The 25,141-nt window shown below is 42.3% G+C and overlaps 1 protein-coding gene across 4 annotated transcripts in view; it reads left to right on the top strand.

The window, feature by feature from the left end:
* Positions 1–294: 294 nt before the first annotated feature.
* Positions 295–25,141, top strand: part of lt (vacuolar protein sorting-associated protein light) — a 263,565-nt gene continuing 238,718 nt past the window's right edge. For 2 of the 4 annotated variants that reach the window (XM_045740818.2, XM_069323831.1), the window contains exons 1-2: positions 933–1,073; positions 11,037–11,257. In XM_045740818.2, coding sequence (XP_045596774.1) covers positions 11,045–11,257 — 213 coding nt within the window. In that variant the 5' untranslated portion in view covers positions 933–1,073; positions 11,037–11,044. Of the gene's footprint in view, positions 352–932; positions 1,106–11,036; positions 11,258–25,141 lie in introns of those variants that run through there. The other 2 variants (XM_045740821.2, XM_045740819.2) reach the window with 2 other exon arrangements.

The following is a 25,141-nucleotide window of genomic DNA, read 5'->3' as shown; positions in this document are numbered from 1 at the left end:
CAAAATGTCAACCCATGTCTACGATTTTTTCATTTTTTCTGATTTTTTCTCAACACAATTTATACTTTAATCTAAGTTAGTATTAAGTTTTAGTCTTAGTTTTTTCCTGCCCGAAACGCTTTGCGTAATAGTTCAGGCATTGTATGAACTAGCCCTATATCTATGTATCCATCAACTTTTGTATTTCGCCTTGTATATATGTACTTTACCTGAATAAACATTTGATTTGATTTGATTGACGGAGAGAGGAGTCGCAGAGTGCTCAATTGACAGGGGGGGGGGGAGCCGCAGTGTCAGCTGACGGGGAGAGGAGCCCCAGAGTGTCAACTGACGAGGGGAGGAGCCGCAGTGGTCAGTTGACAGGGGGGGGGGGGGGTTGGAGCTGCAGAGTGGTCAGCTGACGGGGGGTAGGAGCCCCAGAGTGTCAGCTGACGGGGGGAGGAGCCGCAGAGTGGTCAGCTGCCGGGGGAGGGGGAGGAGCCGCAGTGTCAGCTGACGGAGGGAGGAGCCGCAGAGTGGTCAGCTGACAGGGAAGGGGGAGGAGCCGCAGGGTGGTCAGCTGACAGGGAAGGGGGAGGAGCCGCAGAGTGGTCAGCTGACGGGGAAGGGGGAGAAGCCGCAGAGTGGTCAGCTAACGGGGGGAGGAGCCGCAGAGTGGTCAGCTGACGGGAGGAGGAGCCGCAGAGTGGTCAGCTGACAGGGGGAGGAGCCGCAGAGTGGGCAGCTGACAGGGGGAGGAGCCGCAGAGTGGTCAGCTAACGGGGGGAGGAGCCGCAGAGTGGTCAGCTGACAGGGGGGGGAGGAGCCGCAGTGTCAGCTGACGGGGGGAAGAGCCGCAGAGTGGTCAGCTGACGGGGGGGGGGAGGAGCCGCAGAGTGGTCAGCTGACGGGGGGGGGGAGTCGCAGTGTGTCAGCTGACGGGAGGAGGAGCCGCAGTGTCAGCTGACGGAGGGGGAGGAGCCGCAGTGTCAGCTGACGGGAGGGGGAGGCGGGGCAGTGTGGTCCGTCACTCCAGGGTCCGTGGTAACTAGGGTCGTCGCTCCTCCCTGAGCTCCTCCCCAGCACGTCTTGAGGTAGGCCACACCTGTGTCCGGGAGACCTGAAGGTGTGTAGTGAGGCAGTGTTGCCGCACCACGGAGTGTGAGGTGACTGGCAGGCTGGTGCTGGCCCCAGTACGGGCTGGTGGCGGCCCCAGTACAGGCTGGTGGCGGCCCCAGTACGGGCTGGTGTTGGCCCCAGTACAGGCTGGTGTTGGCCCCAGTACGGGCTGGTGGCGGCCCCAGTACAGGCTGGTGGCGGCCCCAGTACGGGCTGGTGGCCCCAGTACAGGCTGGTGGCGGCCCCAGTACGGGCTGGTGGCCCTAGTACAGGCTGGTGTTGGCCCCAGTACAGGCTGGTGGCCCCAGTACAGGCTGGTGGCGGCCCCAGTACAGGCTGGTGGCCCTAGTACAGGCTGGTGTTGGCCCCAGTACGGGCTGGTGGCCCTAGTACAGGCTGGCGGCGGCCCCAGTACAGGCTGGTGGCCCCAGTACAGGCTGGTGGTGGCCCCAGTATGGGCTGGTGGCCCTAGTACAGGCTGGTGTTGGCCCCAGTACGGGCTGGTGGCCCTAGTACAGGCTGGTGTTGGCCCCAGTACGGGCAGGTGGCCCAGGTATGGGCTGGTGGCCCCAGTACAGGCTGGTGGTGGCGGCCCCAGGGGTCCGTCTAATTACCACAAGCTACACAAGCTTCACAAAGCTTCCTGGCAATACGTTAGTAATGAATAAACATGATATGTTAGGCTGACCTAACCTAACCTAACCGACGCTTGGATCGTCGACTTTATTTGGTGTCACCAGCTCTTTATTTTCGTCTAATTTATTAATAAAAAGGTACTTTTTCAGATTAAAATTGTTTTTTGTGTTGTACATTCAGCACCAACATTATAATGAGTAAATATATATTTATTCATTACCAACGTATTGCCAGGAAGCTTTGTGCCCCAGTACAGGCTGGTGGTGGCAGCCCCAGTACAGGCTGGTGGTGGCGGCCCCAGTACTGGCTGGTGGTGGCGGCCCCAGTACAGGCTGGTGGTGGCGGCCCCAGTACAGGCTGGTGGTGGCGGCCCCAGTACTGGCTGGTGGTGGCGGCCCCAGTACAGGCTGGTGGTGGCGGCCCCAGTACAGGCTGGTGGTGGCGGCCCCAGTACAGGCTGGTGGTGGCGGCCCCAGTACAGGCTGGTGGTGGCGGCCCCAGTACAGGCTGGTGGTGGCGGCCCCAGTACAGGCTGGTGGTGGCGGCCCCAGTACAGGCTGGTGGTGGCGGCCCCAGTACAGGCTGGTGGTGGCGGCCCCAGTACAGGCTGGTGGTGGCGGCCCCAGTACAGGCTGGTGGTGGCGGCCCCAGTACAGGCTGGTGGTGGCGGCCCCAGTACAGGCTGGTGGTGGCGGCCCCAGTACAGGCTGGTGGTGGCGGCCCCAGTACAGGCTGGTGGTGGCGGCCCCAGTACAGGCTGGTGGTGGCGGCCCCAGTACAGGCTGGTGGTGGCGGCCCCAGTACAGGCTGGTGGTGGCGGCCCCAGTACAGGCTGGTGGTGGCGGCCCCAGTACAGGCTGGTGGTGGCGGCCCCAGTACAGGCTGGTGGTGGCGGCCCCAGTACAGGCTGATGATGGTGGGCCCCCAGTACCCTCGCCAACCACATTATTATTTTTATTTATTTTATTTATATATTTACAAGAAGGTACATTGGTATTGTGATGATACATAGTATAGTAATTACATTCTTGTAAAGCCACTAGTATGCACAGCGTTTCGGGCACGTCCTTAATCTGAGGCCCCAGGCTTATTATGCTTTTCCACTAATCCTCTCTTTACAATTGTCAAACTTAAATAATTATATATATATATATGTCGTACCTAGTAGCCAGAACGCACTTCTCAGCCTACTATGCAAGGCCCGATTTGCCTAATAAGCCAAGTTTTCATGAATTAATTGTTTTTCGACTACCTAACCTACCCAACCTAACCTAACTTTTTCGGCTACCTAACCTAACCTAACCTATAAAGGTAGGTTAGGTTAGGTTAGGTAGGGTTGGTTAGGTTTGGTCATATATCTACGTTAATTTTAACTCCAATAAAAAAAAAAACCTCATACATAATGAAATGGGTAGCTTTATCATTTCATAAGAAAAAAAATAGAGAAAATATATTAATTCGTGAAAACTTGGCTTATTAGGCAAATCGGGCCTTGCATAGTAGGCTGAGAAGTGCGTTCTGGCTACTAGGTACGACATATATATACTGTATATATATATATATATATATACTGTATATATATATATATAATATATATATATATATATATATATATATATATATATATATATATATATATATATATATATATATATATATATATATATATATATATAATATATATATATATAAATAAAATATAATATAATTATACACACACACAAATAGAGAGAGAGAGAGAGATACAAAGTATATATACAGTATATGATATATATATCTCGTTTGGTTAGGGTGTATTGCTTAGGGTTGGGATAAAGCTGGGCTGATAAAGTAGGTTTTAATTAAAATCCTCCACCTGAGCATTCATGGGCTACTGTAGTGGGGGGGGGGGGAGGAATGCACAATAGACACTAATTACATGCTTTTTTATTTACCACAATGAAGGTAAGGAAATAATATATCTGCTCTCCAGAGTGTGAGCACACAACTCTTGGGGGGGGGGGGTCTTCAGCTAGGCTCGTATTGACATTAGGATTTTCTTGAATTAATGCCTTAAGTTCGATGTGTGTTGCAAAGTGAACCAGGTCATCGATTACAGGTACACGATGCTTTGTGCCCAAGATGCTTTACCAACTAATTTTAAAACCTATCTCAAATTAACTAATCCAACCCAGCCCAGCTTAGCCTTGCCTAGCCTAGCCTAGTAATATTAATATATTTGATTGAAATTCCTGGATTTGCCCCCCCTGCTCTGACAACATGCATTACTTTTTCAGTAGTAAAGAATCGTTTGAATAATAATAAACCTTTATTGAACAGAAAAATGGTACAATGTTTTAATGACACGTACGTGTTTCATGTGGGTGCAGTCAAATTGTGTGGAGTTTTTATTTATTTATTATTTGTTTATTCATTTATTTATTAATTTATATTCAAGAAGGTACATTGGGTTGAGAAAGTAAATACATTGGGGTTTGAGTGTAACATTCTTGCATAGCAAATAACAGTGTTTCAGGCAGAATGTGTTTTTGGCAAACCACATTTCCTAAGTGTAGCTAATATTGCATATATCATTAGATAGGCTAGATTAGATTAGATATGATTTTTAATTGTAGTAAATGTTGCATGTATCATTAAATAGGCTGTGCTAAATTGGGCAACCCATCCTCCGAATTGACAATACGGTTTAATACTAAGTGTAATAAGTACATTTCTGTACTGTCATACATAGTGCATAATTGCACTTATGGGGCTGTTACATTTACCCCCGCCCCCTATTTATTCTCCTAGTTTTCTGTTAAGACACTCAGAATTTTAGGATGAAGTTTTCAATTTCAATTTGCTATAAACAAGTTTTAAATATCAGGAATTTCTTTTTCAGTTTTATTAAACAATAGAGATTTTATACAAAATTTGAAAATCAGTATAGCTATAGGTTAAGTACTAATTGTAATTAAGAATCAATAAAATGCTTATCTTCAAATACTAAGAAGGTTAGGTTGTGGTTTTCTATTCAGCTTTTCAGGAAAACTCAAATATGCACAATATATTTGACAGTACGGTTTAATACTAAATGGAAATAGGTACAATTCATTACTGCTATGAATAGTACATAATTGCACTTATTTGTGCTGTTACATTTACCTCCCCATGTTTGGAGGATGGGCTGAAATTGAGATGAGTTCAGTTGGGTAAGGTTGAGTAGCTTTTAAAATCCGTTGGCAAACTGTTTGGTATAATGTGATCCGTATCCATTCCACATTGCTCAGGAAATTGGGCCATTTTGGAAAGTGTTGTTGGCTTTTTAAGTAGTATTATTAGAATCATCTGAATTGTAGACCATAGCCAAATCAAAAGATTATGGCCATGTTTGATTCAGGCTCACTGTGTAGCCAAAATGGCTTAGCATTTTTTCCTGGTAATTAACTTACATCATAGGATGCAGTGCAGTTTGGTTACAATATCAATTAAGATAACATTGACAGTTGTTTATTCTGTATCCAAGAAGTGCTGCACTCCACACAAAGGACTACCACAAACCCACACAAAGGACTACCATGATGGTGAAATATGGATCTCAGAGTACAATCTTTTCAGATGTGATAGGAAACACTGGCTTCAGGGTGGGGTCAGCCTCTACATCAAAGACACACTCATCTGTACTGAGCTGCTAAACACCTCAAATGATATGGTGGAAGTGCTGATAATCAAAATAGAGATCCTAAATGTAGTTATTGTCCTTGTATATAAGTCACCCGAGGCAAACCCTCAGCAGTTTAAAGACCAACTAATGAAAATAGAACACTGCTTGGAAAACCACACAAATCCAGCTCCGAACATCATCCTGCTTGGGGACTTCAACCTACGGCACCTGAAATGGAAGCACGTGGCTAATACAGTAATATCAGAAAGAATACCAGGAAGTAGCCTAAATGAACAGGCACATGCAAATGACCTGCTACGGATGTGCGACAGGTTTGCCTTAAACCAGCAAATAGTAGAACCAACTAGGAAGGAGAACACGCTGGACCTCATTTTCACTAATAATGATAAATTGATCCAGGAACATAATGATTACAAATACCCGTTACTCAGATCACAACTTAATTGAAGTTATGACAACCATGGGGAATAGACCTTCAAAACCAGTCCAGATTCCCGGTGGAGGAGATTTCAGCAAATTCAACTTCAATAATAAACAGATAAACTGGGAACAAATAAACTAGGACTTCACAGAAATAAACTGGGAAGAACAGCTAGAAAATGCAAACCTGAACCAGTGCCTGGAAAAAATAAGCTCAGTAGCACTAGATATATGTTCAAACCGCATACCCCTAAGAAAAAAAAGAGGAAGAGATGCAGATTGGAACGGTAACGTCGTTCCCTATATAGGCGAAGAAAACGAATCGCTGAACAACTTGAGTCGCACCCTACCTCAAGAACGGCAAAGAAGGTTAGGTAGAGAAACAGAAACAATTGAACTCAAACTACAAGAATCATACAAAACCCAGGAGAAGCAAAGAGAGCAAAAGGCCATCAGTGAAACAGAGAGAAATCTGAAATATTTTTTCTCCTATGGAAAATCAAGTATCAAAAACCACATCTAGTATTGGGCCCCTGCGAAAGGGAGATGGAACTTTCATTGATGACAACAAAGAAATGAGCGAGCTACTGAGGAAGCGGTACAACTCTGTTTTCAGCGAGCCATTAAATGCACTAAAGATTGATAACCCAAAGGAATTTTTCATGGATATGATACCAACATCAAATCATATATCAGACGTCACCCTATCCCCACTGGATTTTGAAGAAGCCATAAACAGTATGCCTATGCACTCTGCACCAGGCCCGGATTCTTGGAACTCCATATTCATCAAGAACTGTAAAAAACCAATATCGCAGGCCCTCCACATTCTGTGGAGACAAAGCCTAGATACTGGCGTTATCCCTGATATACTAAAAACAGCAGAGATAGCACCACTTCATAAAGGAGGAAATAAGGCAGAGGCAAAAAATTAGACCGATAGCACTAACATCGCACATCATAAAAATTTTTGAGAGAGTGCTAAGAAGTAAGATCACAAAATACATGGAATCACAGCATCTCCATAACCCCGGACAACATGGTTTCAGAACAGGGCGCTCTTGTCTGTCACAGTTGCTGGACCACTATGATATGGCATTAGATGCTATGGAAGACAAACAAAACGCTGATGTAATTTACACAGATTTCGCAAAAGCTTTTGATAAATGTGACCATGGTGTTATTGCACATAAAATGCGTTCAAAAGGAATTACCGGAAAAATAGGCAGATGGATCTACAATTTCCTGACTAACAGAACCCAATGTGTAATAGTCAACAAAATAAAATCCATCCCATCAACTGTGAAGAGCTCAGTCCCCCAGGGTACTGTACTTGCTCCAGTACTTTTTCTCATCCTCATATCGGACATAGACAAGAACACAACCTATAGCACTGTATCATCCTTTGCAGATGACACTAGGATCTTCATGAGAGTAGGCAACATAGAGGACACGGCAAACCTCTAATCAGATGTAGATCAGGTCTTTCTATGGGCTACAGAAAATAAGATGGTGTTTAACGAAGATAAATTTCAGCTCATGCGCTATGGAAAAAATGAAAATATAAAAACAGAAACCACGTACAAAACTCAGGCAAATCATAACATAGAACGAAAAGGCAATGTAAAGGATCTGGGTGTACTCATGTCGGAAGACCTTACCTTTAAAGAACACAATAAAGTAGCAGTCACAACTGCAAGAATAATGACAGGTTGGATAACAAGAACTTTTCACACTAGAGATGCTATACCGATGATGATACTTTTCAAAACGCTTGTGCTCTCTAGAGTGGAGTACTGCTGCACAATGACAGCCCCTTTCAAAGCTGGAGAAATTGCTGACCTGGAGAGCGTGCAAAGATCCTTTACTGCTAGAATCCACTCAGTAAAACATCTAAACTATTGGATCCGACTAAAGAGCCTAAATCTGTACTCCCTTGAGCGCAGGCGGGAGAGATGCATAATAATTTGCACGTAGAAAATATTAGAGGGGCTGGTCCCAAACCTGCACACAGGAATAACATTACATGAGACCAGAAGACATGGCAGGATGTGCAGAATACCCCTGTCGAAAAGCAGAGGTGCAACAGGTACTCTGAGAGAGAATTCTATCAACATCAGAGGCCCGAGACTGTTCAACACGCTTCCGCTACACATAAGGGGCATAACTGGCAAACCCCTCACAGTGTTCAAGAGAGAACTGGATAAGCACCTCCAAAGGATACCAGATCAACCAGGCCGTGACTCATATGTCAGGCTGCGATCAGCCGCGTCCAACAGCCTAGTTGATCAGTCCAGCAACCAGGAGGCCTGGTCGACGACCGAGCCGTGGGGACGCTAAGGCCCGGAATCACCTCAAGGTAACCTCCATGGGCTTGTATCTATATAGTACAGTGCCCCATAGGCACTGTGCCAACATAGTTTCAGTTGTTAGTTTATCAGGATTCATTATTCAGAAGATTCTTGAATAACTGAAAAATGTGCAGCACAATTAACAATATATTTTTTTTATAATACAGTTTGATTCCATCGGACAGCTCCTAAGATGTTCTCATAGATAAATCACCATTGTGATTTCGTTGTGCAATATGTCCCAATTTCCAAAATAGTGCTGAATATGTATACATGGAATATTAGCCTATCTTCTCGAGCTATCTTGGTGAATTAGGGGCTTAGGCTGCCTCCTTGTTACACACACACACCCATGGGAAGCAGCCTGTAGCAGCTGTCTAATTCCCAGGTACCTATTTACTACTAGGTAACAGGGGCATCAGGGTGAAAGAAACATTTTGCCCATTTGTCTCCGCCTCCACCGGGGATCGAACCCGGAACCTCAGGACTACGAATCCGAAGCGCTGTCCACCCAGTTGTCAGGCGCCCTGACAGCTGGGTGGACAGTGCCCTGACACCCTAGGATAGGGTTAGAATATTAGCCTAGGATAGGGTTAGAATATTACCCTAGGATAGGGATAGAATATTAGCCTAGGGTAGGAATAGAATATTAGTCTTCTTCTTAAGGTTATCTTCAGATGATTTCGAGGCGTAGCGTCCTCGCAGCCCAATCCTCGACCAGGGCTCCTTTTTGTTACACATCCCCGGGAAGCAGCCCGTAGCAGCTGTCTAACTCCCAGGTACCTATTTACTGCTATTTGAACAGGTGCATCAGGGTGAAAGAAACTGGCCAGGACAGGGTTTGCTATTTAGTTTAGCAATGCCCCTTTTTGCCCTGTTAATCAGTCAGGCTGTGATTCATACGTCAGGCAGTGAGCAGCCACATCCAACAGCCTGGTTGACCAGTCCAGTAACCAGGAGGCCTGGTCGAGGACCAGACTGCGGGGACGTTCATCCCTGAAATCATTGCAAGGTAAGGTAATAACCTAAGTGTTCATGTCACTGCACGGTGACCTGAACATAAAGAGATGACAGTCTCCGTAGTGTAGTGGTAAGACACTCGCCTGGCGTTCCGCGAGCGCTATGTCATGGGTTCGTATCCTGGCCGGGGAGGATTTACTGGGCGCAATTCCTTAACTGTAACCTCTGTTTAACGCAACAGTAAAATGTGTACTTGGATGAAAAAACGATTCTTCGCGGCAGGGGATCGTATTCCAGGGACCTGCCCGAAATGCTACGCGTACTAGTGGCTGTACAAGAATGTAACAACTCTTGTATATATCTCAAAAAAAAAAAAAAAAAAAAAAAAAAAATGTAACCAATAATGATTTCCTATTGCTTGGGACAGGAAGCTTGTTAGGCTTATTGAGGTTCCCCCTTAACCAGCACTTGACGTTCTCTAGGATACAGCCAATCACAGTTTACACTTTAGGATAAACTTGGCAGTCATCAGCCTAATCAGTTACTGTATTGGAATTCCAAGTGGAATAAAAACTGTAATGCTGTACTAACTTTTAATGAAAATACAGATATGATGTAAATTGCAAGAGATGTCTCGCTATAAATTGAGACTTAATATGTAATCTGTGTATAATCATAAAAATATATAAAAGACCTATGGAAATATTAACCAAAATATGTTGGTGACTAAGGTTTGTGCCAGGCAAGGTAAGGCAAATTAGCACTTATGTGGCCAGTGGCCCCCCCCCCCTGATGTTCTACATGTGTTCTACATGTTTATATGGCTGTAGATGTGTGGAGAAATGGCTAAAATACCTATTTGTTTAGCCACCGCATTGCACACCTGGTTTCGGCAAAAATCTCATAGTGCAATTGTTAAGGACATTTTTGTTGTTTTTATACATGTTCAGGTAAAGTTCATGACAAAATGTTTCCAAACTAAACCATTTTCATTTCAGAACACAGTGATGAAACATTAAAAAAAACATTTAAATATAGCCCAATTAAAAACAAAATAGCACAACTTTCAGAGCGCCTCAAGGCACTCTGCACAGTGCTGTGGTTAAAGCCCTGCAACTGTGTGTCCGGACACTTGGTGCACACTGAAACTCCAGACTCCGGCAGATTTTTGTTAATACTATATGTCTATAGGTTATACATGTACAATACATTGTCTATTCCAGTGTCATTTTATAAAAAATGTCTTTCAATTCATACCATAACTTTGGAAAAACTGAATATTACATTTTTTCTTTTATTCTTTATTAATTTTTTTTTTTATTTTTTACTTCTATATACAAGAGTTTTCACATTCTTGTACAGCCACTAGCACGCATAGGGTTTCGGGCACGTCCTTAATCCAAATTTTCCCCAAAATACGACCCTCCAAATTGTTTAACAACCCATACTCATTCATTGCTGGGTGAACAGAGGCTACAGTTAAGGATTGGCGCCCAATAAGTCCTCTCCGGCCAAGATACAAACCCAGGCCAAAGTGCTCATGAAACGCCAGGCAAATGTGTTACCATTACACCACGGAGACTGCTTAGGCATTGTCTAAGCAGGGACTTAGCTTGGACTGCTAATCTACCGACAATGTCAATGTTCTTCAGTGTCTGGATAAGGATACTTTACCTTATGTTCCTGCAGTGGTGTACTAGTCCCTGTAGTGCTGGCGTCTTATCTTCCTGCCATATTTAAAGGGATTATTTGTTATGCACAGCTGATCACTATTCCTCTGGAAGGGTCACAATGTATACGTACTGTACTTTGTTTAGAAATAAGATTTTTGCAGTCTTGGATTCCATCTTTTGTTTGCTTATACAAAGTAACATGCATCTTTTATCAATACTTCTGTTCTCTATCAGCATTAAATATGGAGGAATCTTCTGCATCATTGCCATCATCACAAGATTTGAAGGATGACCCTCAGGATGAGGAAGAAGTGGAAACCGAGGAAGGAGAAGATTCGGAGGATGAAGATTCGGAAGAGGAGGAGGAACCAAAGCTAAAGTATGAAAGGATCTCGGGGGACTTGAGGGAAATACTGAAGAAAGATGGAGCATCATGCATTTCAGCCAACTCGAAGGTGAGTCGCAGTTCATGCTCAAAATGTTTGCTGATACAGTAGTAAACCCTCATTGTACCAAATTGTTATAATGCACATACAGGAATCAGTTCTATGAAGTCAAATGATTTATTCTGTATACAGTATATTCAATTGAACAATTGAATTATACCATGTAATTCTAAATTATTCTAATGTAAACATTTTTAGAATCCCAAAATTGTAAAAAGTATTATACAATGACAATACTCCTAAGCTTTGGGTAAATGTCTGCCAGTATTCATTATATGTGGCATTCATTATAAATAAACTGATGCACTAAACAGTGAGCATGAAAGAATTGCCAAGTGAAATGGAAGTTGTTGTTTGGGGTTGCTGTTTCATTAGTTTCCTGGTCTGGTCATTTTATATTTCATTCTTAGCACTTTCCTGTTGCACTTCTTTTATTGAATTTAATTTTAGACTATTTTAAATGAACCTACTTCATTGTAAATTATGTTACTGTGTGAATACAAGTTTAAATTTTACAGTACAAAGTTCAGTACCATGGAGCCTTTCTCCAATAAATTGGAAGCAACCTTTGTGTACAATGAAATTTTCCTGTGTACAATGAAATTTTCCTGTGTACAATGAAATTTTCCCGTGTACAATGAAATTTTCCCGTGTACAATGAAATTTTCCCGTGTACAATGAAATTTTCCCGTGTACAATGAAATTTTCCCGTGTACAATGAAATTTTCCCGTGTACAATGAAATTTTCCCGTGTACAATGAAATTTTCCCGTGTACAATGAAATTTTCCCGTGTACAATGAAATTTTCCCGTGTACAATGAAATTTTCCCGTGTACAATGAAATTTTCCCGTGTACGATGAAATTTTCCCGTGTACGATGAAATTTTCCCGTGTACAACGAAATTTTCCCGTGCACGGTGACGTTGTCCCGAGTACAGTGAAAAGTTTTCCGTATACAATGAAAAGTTTTCCGTATACAATGAAAAGTTTCCAGTGTACAATGAAATTATCCAGTGTACAATAAAATTTTCCAGTATACATTGAATGTTTAATTTGTAAAGGACATGACTCATGTTGTGGTGAGTGCCGCTCCGTATGAAATGTCTGACAGTGAGCTGTGGAAGGCGCTCTCTCGCTATGGAAGTGTGCATGGAATTCACTCGCACTGTCATTCATCTGGACCCGGGAAAGGACTTTCATCTGGGAACTGGACTGTGGCCATGAAGATCGTAAAGAAGATCCCCCTCATCACTGAAAGTGGCAGGATGGAATGTGTATATGTTTAATCACATGGCGGCTATATGTCAGGTTTTTCCGGAGGACCAGGCAAATTTTTCCACTGATGGTGGGGCCTGTGCATAGAGGTGCTGGTGAGGTGGTTGGTGAATCCTCTGAGGCATCGTGTGTTGTCCCTGTGGATGGGTTTAGTGTTGATCAGGCTGTTACACCTGTTCTGTCATCATTTGCTGGTGGTGTGGCAAGTGATGGTGGTCATCATCCGGTGTGATCTCTGAGGAAATGGTAGGCAGTGGCTGTGGTGGTAGGGGTTGCTTTTAACAGGATGGTTGATTTATTTTCTGGTGATATGGTATCACATTGCAAATGTGAAAAGTTGCTTGGCAAAGTGTTGGTGAATTCACCCAAAAGGAAGTGGTGTGTAGTTGGGGGTGGTTCAAGTGATGAAGGAGGTTTGTCTATGACTCTCCCAGTTCATCGTGGTGTGGGTAGGAGTGAGGAGGTGTGTTGGGATTGAGTACTACAGATGTTGGAGGTAGCATGTTTGGAGCAGATGCTCTTTTGTTTATGATCTTGTTAATAATATTTCATGTACTTGATAATTGTTTTGTTGTTGTTACTGGCGGAGAATAAAACGATGTGGACGAAGATTGTTTGTCTGACCAAAACCATAACAGTGGCGACGAGAATTAAACATCGCTGGCAGAGAGCCTGGGTACGAGACGTGGTGTGAGGATCAAGACAGTGCAGGGTACGTCGTGTGGACGAGTGGACGCTTCACATATAACAGGGGAGTGTGTTACACCGTGGCCATGGCTACCATGTCAATCGAGCCGTTAAACACTGCCAAGATCTCGTTGGACCTGTGGCTCAGCCTGCTGGAAGCAAACTTTCAGTACCGGGAGATTAAGGAGGATGCCACCAAGAAAGCGGTACTCTTAGTTTCACTGGGTTCTGAAGCATATAGTGTTCTCAGAAATTTGTGTGCACCCGAGCTACCGCACACGAAGATCTATGTAGACTTGATTGCTTTGCTTAAACGTCAGTATGTGGTGAAACCATCATATCACAGGAGTTTGATGGATTTCCAGAAGAGGACGAAAAAGCAGCAGGAGTCCGTACAGGATTTATTTGCGGAATTGAAGGCTTTGGCTAACCACTGCAACTTCGGAGCACAGTTGGACGGCAGGGTTAGGGACCAGTTGTTCATGGCAGTGGAAGAGGAGAATTATTTCCCTAACCTGGTGCCAGAAAATTTGGATCTACAATCGATGACTTCATGGACAGTGCTCGAGAAGATATTGAACCTGGAAAGGGCTTTTGGAAGTAAGACTTCTACTCGGGAAATTATGGTCGTACAGGGCCAGACCAGATGTACACACTGTGGATACAAGCACATAAGTAGCAAGTGCAAGTTTCGTGCATATATATATGCACGAAACTAAGTGCTTATAAGTGCACGAAAATAAGTGCTTATGCAACTTTTGTAACAAGGGGGGACACTTGCAGAGGGTGTGTAGGGAATATCTGAACAGGAACAACAAGGCCTGGGAGAGGAGACGACCAGGGAATGCAGGAAGAGGTAGTGGTACTGTGGTCAAGGCAGTAGAGGAAGGTAACCAGTCTGAAGAAGCTGCAGGTGAGGAAAACCGACTATATTCGGTGAAAGAAAAGGTATGTTCAGTGAAGTCACAAGTGGTGAATTTTGTAATTAATGGGAAGTTAGTTCCCTTGGAACTGGACACTGGTGCTGCAGTGTCAACATTGTCTAGAGATTGGGCAGATACCTTGCAATTGAATGTAAAACCAGGTAAAAAATCTTTTAAGTGCTTATGATAATGTACCGATTAAGGTCTATGGCAAGGTGTCGGCAAAAGTAGGTTATAATGGAAAAGAAATTGTCCAGGATTTTTATGTAGTGGATTCACATAATCCTAGCCTATGTGGTAAGGATCTCATGGAAAAAGTGGGAATTGTCTTGACGGGCCTAGATGAATTGTCAATAGTTAAAACAATTAAAAGTGCCGAACAAATGTTAGACAAATATTCAGTGGAGGCAGATGAGCCAATTAATAGCATGGTGGCAAAAATTCACCTGAAAAGTGGGGCTTCACCTAAATTTTTCAAGGCAAGAACAGTGCTGTTTCATTACAAGCAATTGGTAGAATCAGCCCTGGAAAAGCATGTGGCAGAAGGCATCTTAGAGCCAATTACACATAGTGAGTGGGCAGCCCCAATTGTACCAGTGTTGAAGGCAGATCGGAAATCCTTGAGAATCTGTGCAGACTTCAAAGAACTAAACAACCGCATACACTGTGAGAAGTACCCTTTACCTAAGATAGATGAGTTGTTGTCAGTGGTCTGCAAGGGAGCAATTTTTTCTAAGATTGACCTGAAAGATGCTTACTTGCAAATTCCTGTAGAGGAGGAGAGCCAGAAATTGTTAGTGATTAATACCCACAAGGGGTTATTTAAGTATAAAATACTTCCTTTTGGACTCTCCTCGTCTCCAGCAATTTTTCAGAGATTCATGTCCCAGTTGTTAGTTAACATTGAAGGTGTGGCTAGTTTTTTAGATGACATTATTGTATGTGGGGAGAATGAGGAAGTGCATGATGCTAGATTAGAACAAGTTTTGAATCTTTTGCAAAAGCACAATGTGAAGATTAATAAGGGAAAAACAACGTTGAAGACCAAGGCCATTGAATATCTGGGGTACCATATTTCTGGTAAGGGCTTTACTCCTTCTCACAAAAATGTAGCTGCTATAATAGATGCCCCAGCCCCAACATCAGTTGGGGAAGTACAGTCTTTTGTTGGGATGGTTACATATTTTTGTAAGTTCGTGAAGAACTTTTCAACAAAATTAGCACCCTTGTATGAATTGTTGAAAAAAGGGGCTAGATTTAAGTGGGCAGCAAGAGAGGAAAATGCATTCAGGAATATTAAGCAGGAATTGATAAATTTTTTTTTTTTTTTTTTTTTGAGATATATACAAGAGTTGTTACATTCTTGTACAGCCACTAGTACGCGTAACGTTTCGGGCAAGTCCTTAATCCTATGGTCCCTGGAATACGATCCCCTGCCGCGAAGAATCGTTTTTTCATCCAAGTACACATTTTACTGTTGCGTTAAACAGAGGCTACAGTTAAGGAATTGCGCCCAGTAAATCCTCCCCGGCCAGGATACGAACCCATGACATAGCGCTCGCGGAACGCCAGGCGAGTGTCTTACCACTACACCACGGAGACTGCGAATTCTCCAGTACTCACTAATTTTACAGGTAGACTCCCGTTAAAACTGGAGGTAGATGCTTCCCCAGTAGGAGTGGGTTGTGTATTATTACAGGAAGTAGATGGTCAGGATAAAGTAGTATATTTTGCTAGCAAGAAATTATCTCCTGCGGAACAGAATTATTCTCAGTTAGATAAAGAAGCCTTAGCTTTGGTATATGCTGTAAAAAAACTGAGGTATTTTCTGCTGGGGAGGAAATTTCTTGCTAGAACAGATCATAAACCCCTGCTAGGATTGTTTGGCAGAGGTAAACAGATTCCAGTTAATGCCAATGCTAGAATTCAAAGATGGGCATTACTACTCTCTCAGTTTGAGTATGATTTAGAGTTTAAACCAGGCAAGGATAATGTAGTAGCTGATGCATTAAGTAGATTGCCTGTGACAGAAGAATTAAATTCCAGTATTCCAGTGGAGTATGTTAACCTGGTGGAATCTATGTCTTTTGAGGATATTTCATTCCAGACTATTTAGGAAGGCAACTGGTAGAGATCCTAAATTAAGTCTGTTGTTGAAAAATGTCAAATATGGTTGGAATGATAATTTGTTATTGTCAGAGTATGCTGCAGTGAAGGCTGACCTTAGTATTCACCAGGATGTACTCTTGTATAGGAATAGAGTGGTGGTGCCTGGGGAACTGAGATGTAAGATTTTGGAACAGCTGCATGTAGGCCATAATGGCATAAATGCTATGAAAGCAGAAGCTAGAAGTTGGGTTTGGTGGCCAAAAATAGACCAGGATATTGCTGAGGTAACAAAAAATTGTCATATTTGCTTTAAGAATTATCAGAAACCCCAGGCCCCAGTACTTTCTTGGCCATGCACTGGAAAACCCTGGTCTAGACTTCATGTAGATTATGCGGGACCTATGGATAATAAATATTACCTTGTGGTGGTGGATTCATACACCAAATTTCTGGATGTGCATGTGTGTAATTCCACCACATCATCTGTAACTTGTGAATTACTAAGGAAAACATTTTGTAATTTTGGATTGCCAGACATAATTGTCTCAGACAATGCTCCTTATTTTGTTTCTGTGGAAATGGAGGATTTTTTTCCGGAAAAATGGTATTAAACATGTAACACCTGCCCCCTATAATCCTTCTTCAAATGGTCTAGCAAAGAGAGCAGCGAGATCCTTGAAAGAAGGGTTAAAGCGGTTTACGGAAGATACTATTAATACAAGGCTTTGTAGATTTTTATATAATCAAAGGAAAACTGTTCATTCTACTAATGGTAAATCTCCTTCTGAATTACTGTTTAATAGACACTTTAAAGTGCACATGGAAGCAGTAAAGACAGATCCCAATAAAGAGAAATCGGTAACTAGCTTGGGCAGTCAGTTGGCTCAGGGAGAGGAATTGTTGTTTAATGAGGGGGATGCAGTATATGCAAGGAATTTTGGAAGTGGAAAGCCCTGGGTGGAAGGGAAAATTAGGGAGGTCCTGGGCCGCAGGAACTTCACTGTGCAAGTGCAGAGTTTTGGGAACATTAATTGGAAAAGGCATGTCGATCAGCTCATGCCAAGGTTCACAGGGAATTTTGAAGACCCCTCAGGTGGGGGTGGGGCAACTAGTGATATCCATCCTTATAATGAAGGGATAGCAGCACCTGCAGGAGACCGGGAGGCAGAGCAAGGGGCAGTAGAGGGTAATGGGGATACAGTTAACCCTATGGACTCTACAAGGAGTAATTCAGAAGAATGTTTCCCAGAAGTAACAGGTCAGGACTCCCAGTTGAGAAAATCAGGAAGAGTCATACGACCGCCTGATAGACTTAACCTGTAGGGATATAGTTTATTTAAAAGGGGAGGAATGTTGGGATTGAGTACTACAGATGTTGGAGGTAGCATGTTTGGAGCAGATGCTCTTTTGTTTATGATCTTGTTAATAATATTTCATGTACCTGATAATTGTTTTGTTGTTGTTACTGGCGGAGAATAAAACGATGTGGACGAAGATTGTTTGTCTGACCAAAACCATAACAAGGTGGATATGTCCAAGGGAGTGGTTTGTGCTGAAATTCATGAGATTGATGTGAATCATTAAGTGGAGAGGTGTGTGCTGCCTGATGGTGGTTGGAATATAGTTGATACTGGGTAATTTTCCCGCCATTTGATGAGGATAATTTTCTGGTGGTTGTCTTTGCTTTGTAATGGTGGTTTGGATATGGCTGGTTCGGAGGAGGGTTTGATGACAAGGTTGTGGATAAGTTGGATGTGGTGGATGGTTGAGTAGGTGGTACTGACTTGGGTGGTGGGTTAAGTGGTTATTGAATGGTGACGCTGTGCCACTATGAATGTTAGTGGGTTGTGTGACGTTGGGAAACAAACTCCTCTAGGTGAGCTTTTATGGCGTTCTTATCTTGATGCATTATTAATTCAAGAGCATAATGTGAAGAATATGGATCATTTAAGGTTTTTAGTTCAGTCATTTCAGGTTGTTTTTCAGCCAATGGCTGAAAAACAGTTTTTTCAGTTTTTCCCAATGGCTGAAGGATGCTGTGTTGATTCCCCCCTCAGAATATCATCGGCAATTAGGGCGATGCATGTCGAGTGTGAAGTTTGAACTCTCATTGACATCCTCAGTTTTTTATCAGTACAAGATGTTATAGAATCAAATTAATTTATAAACTGTGGAAAACAAATTAAGTCTTAGCTGTTTGCTGGTAGTTACTAAGTTTTGCTTCTCACGTTTAGTAAGTTCCAGGAGGGGCTCTGTGCTCTTTTGGTGGCTCTGTGCTCTTTTGGTGGCTCTGTGCTCTTTTGGTGGCTCTTGAGTAATACAGTGAGGAAGACCCAACAACGTATGATGCTGCCTTTATTTACCTGCTGGTAGATTATACTTCAATTTAAACCTTAATTTTAATTAATTAATGCAACATACACTGGTACGTTTATTTCTTTTAGGGTGGTCTAACCTAAGGTTTAAATATTAATAATATTAAAAGGTATAATTGTCAATATTTATGTAAATTCATTTAGTGCAAATTATATTACTTTATAATTAAACAATTGCAATATATCACTGTTACGTATTAATTAACCTAGCTAATTTTATTATTATTTGACAAGTATCTCTTGTCAAAAGAAGTGGGCTCAAAAGCCCATGCTATAACAAGTCTGCAAAGGAAAGAAGGGTTATGACAAGGACATGCAACAATATAAAAAGGATCCAAATTTCTTGTGACAGCCTCATCACACTCTCCTTCCTGATTATTTTGTAGTAATATAGACCCAAAGTGTACTTGTACTTTGTTCAAGCTTTATTAGCCATCTTGGCAGACTGGAATGCACTATTGTAGTTAATGTTGAAGACCACTGGTGAAGTTGTGCTTGTTTTGTGATAATGGTGTCTGTGGACTCCTGTCGGCTGTGTAATGGCATTGGATGTGGCCTCGCTTCACCATTCGCAATATCACTACTCGGTTTCTTTGTACACACACACACACACACACACACACACACACACACACACACACACACACACACACACACACACACACACCTGTAATGATTGTTTCTTATTTTCAAACAGTGTGTGTACAGTATATGTTATTAGTTTATTGCACCAGACAGTCCATAATTTAATAAAAACAGCTATTTTGGCATGCAATGTGGTGGTGTTGTGAGAGAGAGTAATTACCCAAGTGTAATTACCTAAGTGTAGTTACAGGATAAGAGCTATGCTCGTGGTGTCCCATCTACCCAGCACTCTGTCATATAACGCTTTGAAATTACTGACGGTTTTGGCCTCCACCACCTTCTCACCTAACTTGTTCCAACCATCTACCACTCTGTTTACAAAAGTGAATTTTCTTATATTTCTCCGGCAGCTTAGTTTCGTTAGTTTAAATCTATGACCTCTTGTTCTTGAAGTTCCGGGTCTCGGGAATTCTTCCCTATCAATTTTATCGATTCCTGTTACTAATTTGAACATAGTGATCATATCGCCTCTTTTTCTTCTTTCTTCTACTTTTGTGCATATTTAATGCTTCTAACCTCTCCTCGTAGCTCTTGTCCTTCAGTTCTGGGAGCCACTTAGTGGCATGTCGTTGCACCTTTTGCAGTTTGTTGATGTGCTTCTTAACCCTTTAACTGCGCGGCCTATAAATATGACCCCCCCCCCCCCAGTGCGCAAGAAATGAAACCTCGGGAAAAAGTGATTTTTTCTTCTGAAAGTGTCAAAAACCCCTCCCTGTATATGGCTATAGCAACGGAAGTTCAAAATTGTACTTACTTCAGCTGCTATGGGGTCCGAAAGGTGGGGCGTGACGTCATCATTCCCCGTGTGCCAGAGCAGTATGCTCTCGGGGCTGGTGGGGCGCCTGGGGCAGGGTGTGTGATTTGCCGCGAATATATTTTTGTTCATTTTTGAGCACAGTTCCAAGTACATTTCATTTATTTTACGTGCTAATCCTATGTATAATGAACACGTACACTATATTATGGCAGTAAAACATCCGTACTGTCCGAAGACACTGTTACGTGCATGACACTAGTGTACACATATGTTGCACATATTTAACATGTATCATGCTAATTTATGTATATATACAATCTATTTACAGACTATACACTGTCACACACTATATACATTCACCATCAACACATTCAGAACACTGCGAGTGTGAGCTGTCACACCCAGCCAGCCCTCCCTCACTCCTCCAACATTGTATTCACCAACATTACTCATACAAATCATACAGTTATTCACATCAATGTTTCATGTTCATTTATGTATATTTACAACATATGTACACACACTATATACATTCACCATCAACACACTCAGAGCACAGCGAGTGTGAGGAGCCACACCCAGCCAGCCCTCCCTCACTCCAACATCTTACTTGCCAACATTGCTCCTCCCACCATTCTGTTATTGTTCTTATTACACTAATTACACATGTTATATATACCTATCTACATGTTTTATTTACCAGAACTATGCAAGTAAGCCGGTATTGTGTCCAAACAGTACAGTGGCCACCATACACTGCATGACATATCACACGGCAGACAGCAGACGACGCCACGATTACGACGCACCTCCCTCACTAAAATAGCTCCTCACAACATACTCCTGGTGCTGTTATTACACTATTCACACACACTGTATATACCCATGTACATGTGTGTTCCCCATAGCGAACCACGAAGCTAGCATGGTCAGCAAAACAAGAGTTACTGCCACACAGTGAGGCTACCTCAATTCTCTCCCTCCCTTCCTCCCTCACCAAAATTCCTCCTTCCTACGAACAACGCTAATTATAACCACAATCCCGGTCACTAATACCTGTAAATGAATAATTGACCACAAGTTTATTTTGAAAAGGAACCTAAAAAGTCATTTGAAGATTCCTAGATGGACGAAATAATGCTGTGGTGCTGTGGCTAGCACTGTGAACATCGTGAACAGCATTGAATCACTGATATTTGAACATTGTACCCAGTCATTATCACACTCGGGCTCTTCTATAATACTATCATGGCTAAATAATACAGATTATATATATATTTTGACAATATTAGGCGATGCTGTGGTCACACGCTGAACAGCAGTGCTGTGTGCTCATGCTGTGAATGCCTGCCTTGGTTGCTCACTCACTACTAAGGCTCTGACACCGGCAATATGGACCATGATTGTTTTTAAAGATGGCGTCTGTTTACAAGAGCCCTGAGGAAGCTGATGTGAACCCCATGTAGCCGCGGGAGTTTTGAATGGAACGTAAAAAATAAAAACACCCAGAGGCGCGTTGCGCACCCGAAGCCTGGGCCCGTAGGCGCGTTGTGCAGTTAAAGGGTTAAGATATGGGTACCATGCAACCGCTGCATATTCCAGCTTTGGTCTAACAAAAGTCGTGAACAATTTCTTTAGTATTTCTCCATCCATGTATTTAAAAGCAATTCTGAAGTTAGAAAGTGTAGCATTGGCTCCTTGCACAATGTTCTTAACCCTTAACACTTTCGCGCACCCAGCGCGCCACCCCTCAACTATGTGAAGTGGGTCCCAGCGTTTCACTGGAGCGCGCGTTAATTCTGAAAAGTGTATACTCTCCAACTTTGTCACCTCAATTCTTGTCCTACGAGATTAAATTTGGTATCATTGTGTTCGCAATAGAATACAGCACTAAATGCATATAAACTCCAAAAGCCCGGCTAATTACCCGCAGCAAACAGAAAGTGTGAACGAGTTACCCAGGAGCGCGCAAAAGCGATGAAATGTGTTCACTCTTTTCACTCTGGTCACCTCAATTTTTGTCCTAGATCTTTCATTTTGGTATCAATGGGTTCGCAATAGAATTCTCTAGAGGAATATTAGCATATAAAATAAAAAACCTGGTCACGCTCCAACCGCCGACGAGTTGAAGACGGGCCACGCGTTAGCCGCGAGTGAGCGCCCAGACGCCTTCCAGCTACACTCCCAATTCCTGCCCACAAATGTTTAGTATTTAGTATTTTAGTATATTTAGTATTATAGTTTAGTATTTTTTGTGTAGTAGTTGTACATCACATAAGCATTGTAGATAGCCATTTGCACAAAATAGGAGATCATTTTCTTCGTCCATTTGTGAGTTTTCCTTGTGAAGTGATAATATTTGATCATTTGGTCAAAGAGATCAACACCTTTCATGTTTGTATTGTAGTCACAGATTGCATTTGGCTTGTTGACAGTTACCAAACAGTCCCAAAAAAATCGGATAAAAACCTGATTTTTGGCAATTATTTTAGTGGACAACGCAGCATTGCGTCGTCACCGAGATTACCGACAGTAAACTGACGACGCAGCATTGCGTCATCCCTGGACGAAAGTGTTAAGTTGCGCATCGCATCATATGATGCTCTGACCAAGTTGCAGTAAATTGCGCATCGCGTCATATAATGCTTTGGAGTACTATGCAAGATTTAAACGGCCCGTGGATACACGGGGTTCACCACACCTTCATCAGGGCTCTTGTAAACAGACGCCATTTTTTTTTTAAATCGTGGGCCAAATTCCCGTGTGTTAGGGGCCTCAGTATTGAGTGAGCTACCAAAAAAAAAAAAAAAGCCTGACACGTGCAGCATGAGCTCACAGCACTGCTGTTCAGCTTGTGACCTTGACTTGCATGTGGGACATAACAATGCATGCCACAGCTACCAAATCAACAACATTACCGTGCAGCAGATTGACAAAAGAAAGTACCTTGGAGTCAGAATCTGCCTATCTCTGAAAGTTGCACAGCAAGTAAAAGGTGCATTAAAAAAACAAACCAACCAACCTCTAGAAATAGTCAGAAGAACCTTTGACTTAAAGGAAGAGAAGGTAGTTATTCAAGACAGACATAACTGGTTTGGAGAAAGTTCAACACTGAACTTTCATTCAAGATCTTTTATTTCAATCTTTCAAAAAGATAATTCAAGAACTAAGTTAACTCAAACAAGGAACAATTGAGGGCCACAGGGCTAACAGCAATGCAAACCAAACACGATAGAGATGAACTAATCATAACTTAATATATTGAACAATTTAGTTATTGATCAGAGCACTTTTTTAAAGGTCTGATGTAACACAAACAAGGAACTGATTTCAAGCTCAACAACCTGCAAAGTAGGAGAGAAAACATGAAATCCTCTTTCAACTACAGGGTTATAAATCCCATGGAACTACCTACCCACCAAAGCCACAATAATCCAACGTGATAATATCATCAGGACAAATGGAGGGCACTGTTGACAAGCCACCAGCTTCTTGTCCTCATTGAGGCCACTAGATAGTGGTTCTCAGGTTTAATTCAGGTTGTCCCAATTTTCAGGATGATCGTATGTCTTGCTTTCCTAATGTCCGTAGGGGGTCATTTGTCCCTCGGTAGAATCCTTCGTGAATCTGATACTTTTGATATCATGCAACTTATGTCTTTTTGTTCTTGTGTTGTCATCTTGAGTGATATTTAACGCCTGTAGAATATACAGTGACACAGATGGTGCTTTCCCAGTTTGGTACCTTCTTTTGATTATTACTTATTTACTTCTGACATATTTATAAAGCTACATTTTAAAACAGGAAGGAAAGAACACTTGCCAACAGTTTCAGTGACAACAGACTTACCATAAAAAAGAAAAAGTTTTGTTTTATGAGCAGTTCTTGGCAGCAAGTGTGATTCAATTACTGTACAAGTAGAAGGTGAGAGTGCATTTGTAAATTAGATAACGAATTGACCGTTATCATACCTGTGGTGAAGTAATTACAATACTGTAAATTGAGAACAGCTACTGAATAATAACCATGATGGGAAGGAAGTGAGATTAGGAGAGAAATGGGATGCCCATGTATTTACTTTGTTATGGTGAAAAAAAGGATTGGAGTGTCATCAGCTATGTGAGAAATATTCTATGGAAGTTAGCAGAATGGCATTGCCTGTGAATGAAATATGCTCTGTGGAAGTTGATTGAATGCATCGCCTGTGAATGAAATATTCCCTGTGTATGCTTCCAGAATGGCATTGCCTGTGAAGGAAATATTCCCTGAGGAAGTGGGCAGAATGGCATTGCCTGTGACAGACATATACCTTGTGGAAGTTGGCATCGCCTGTGAAGGAAATATTTCCTGTGGAAGTTGGCAGAATAGCATTGCCTGTGAAGGAAATATTTCCTGTGGAAGTTGGCAGAATAGCATTGCCTGTGAAGGAAATATTTCCTGTGGAAGTTGGCAGAATAGCATCGCCTGTGAAGGAAATATTTTCCTGTGGAAGTTGGCAGAATGGCATCGCCTGTGAAGGAAATATTTTCCATGAGGAAGTCAGCACAATGGGATTATCTTTGGAGGAAGTATTCCCAGTTTAAGTGAACAGAGCAGGGAGGAGTTGAACTGAATTTAAATTTTCTTCTGTTAAATGATTTGTTAAATAATTTTTAACAAATGTACTTCGGCCTACTCGCCGAAGCCGTAAATGCTAAAACTCTAAGTTTTAAAATCAACCTGGAAAAGATTATCAAGGCAAACAGAGGGGGGTGGGGTGGTGATGGACCTTCGACAAGCTGCCAACTTCCTGTCCTTGTCGACGCCATTGAATTAGTGACCCCTCAGGTTAATCGGGTAAATGTTCAGATTTTTAACACATTTATGGGTTTAATGTTTCCAAATTTGAAGACTGGTATGAGGGGTGCATTAGCAGTCTTTCTTTGTTTACATGAAATATTTAGAGCTGTGATTCATTAATGGGGCACAAGAAAATTTTAGAGACTGTAAATGAAATATAGTATGCCATTATTAGACATGTAAATGGAATACAGTATGGCATTTTAGAACTGTAAATGGTATACAGTATGCCATTCTTAGAACTGTTAATGGAATACAGTATGTTATTCTTGTATTATTGTAC

The sequence above is a fragment of the Procambarus clarkii genome, chromosome 13, assembly GCF_040958095.1.
Source record: "Procambarus clarkii isolate CNS0578487 chromosome 13, FALCON_Pclarkii_2.0, whole genome shotgun sequence".
NCBI classification, from domain to species: Eukaryota; Metazoa; Arthropoda; class Malacostraca; order Decapoda; family Cambaridae; genus Procambarus; species Procambarus clarkii.
Note: the sequence above shows the minus strand (reverse complement) of the source record. Positions and strands in the feature narration are given on the sequence as shown.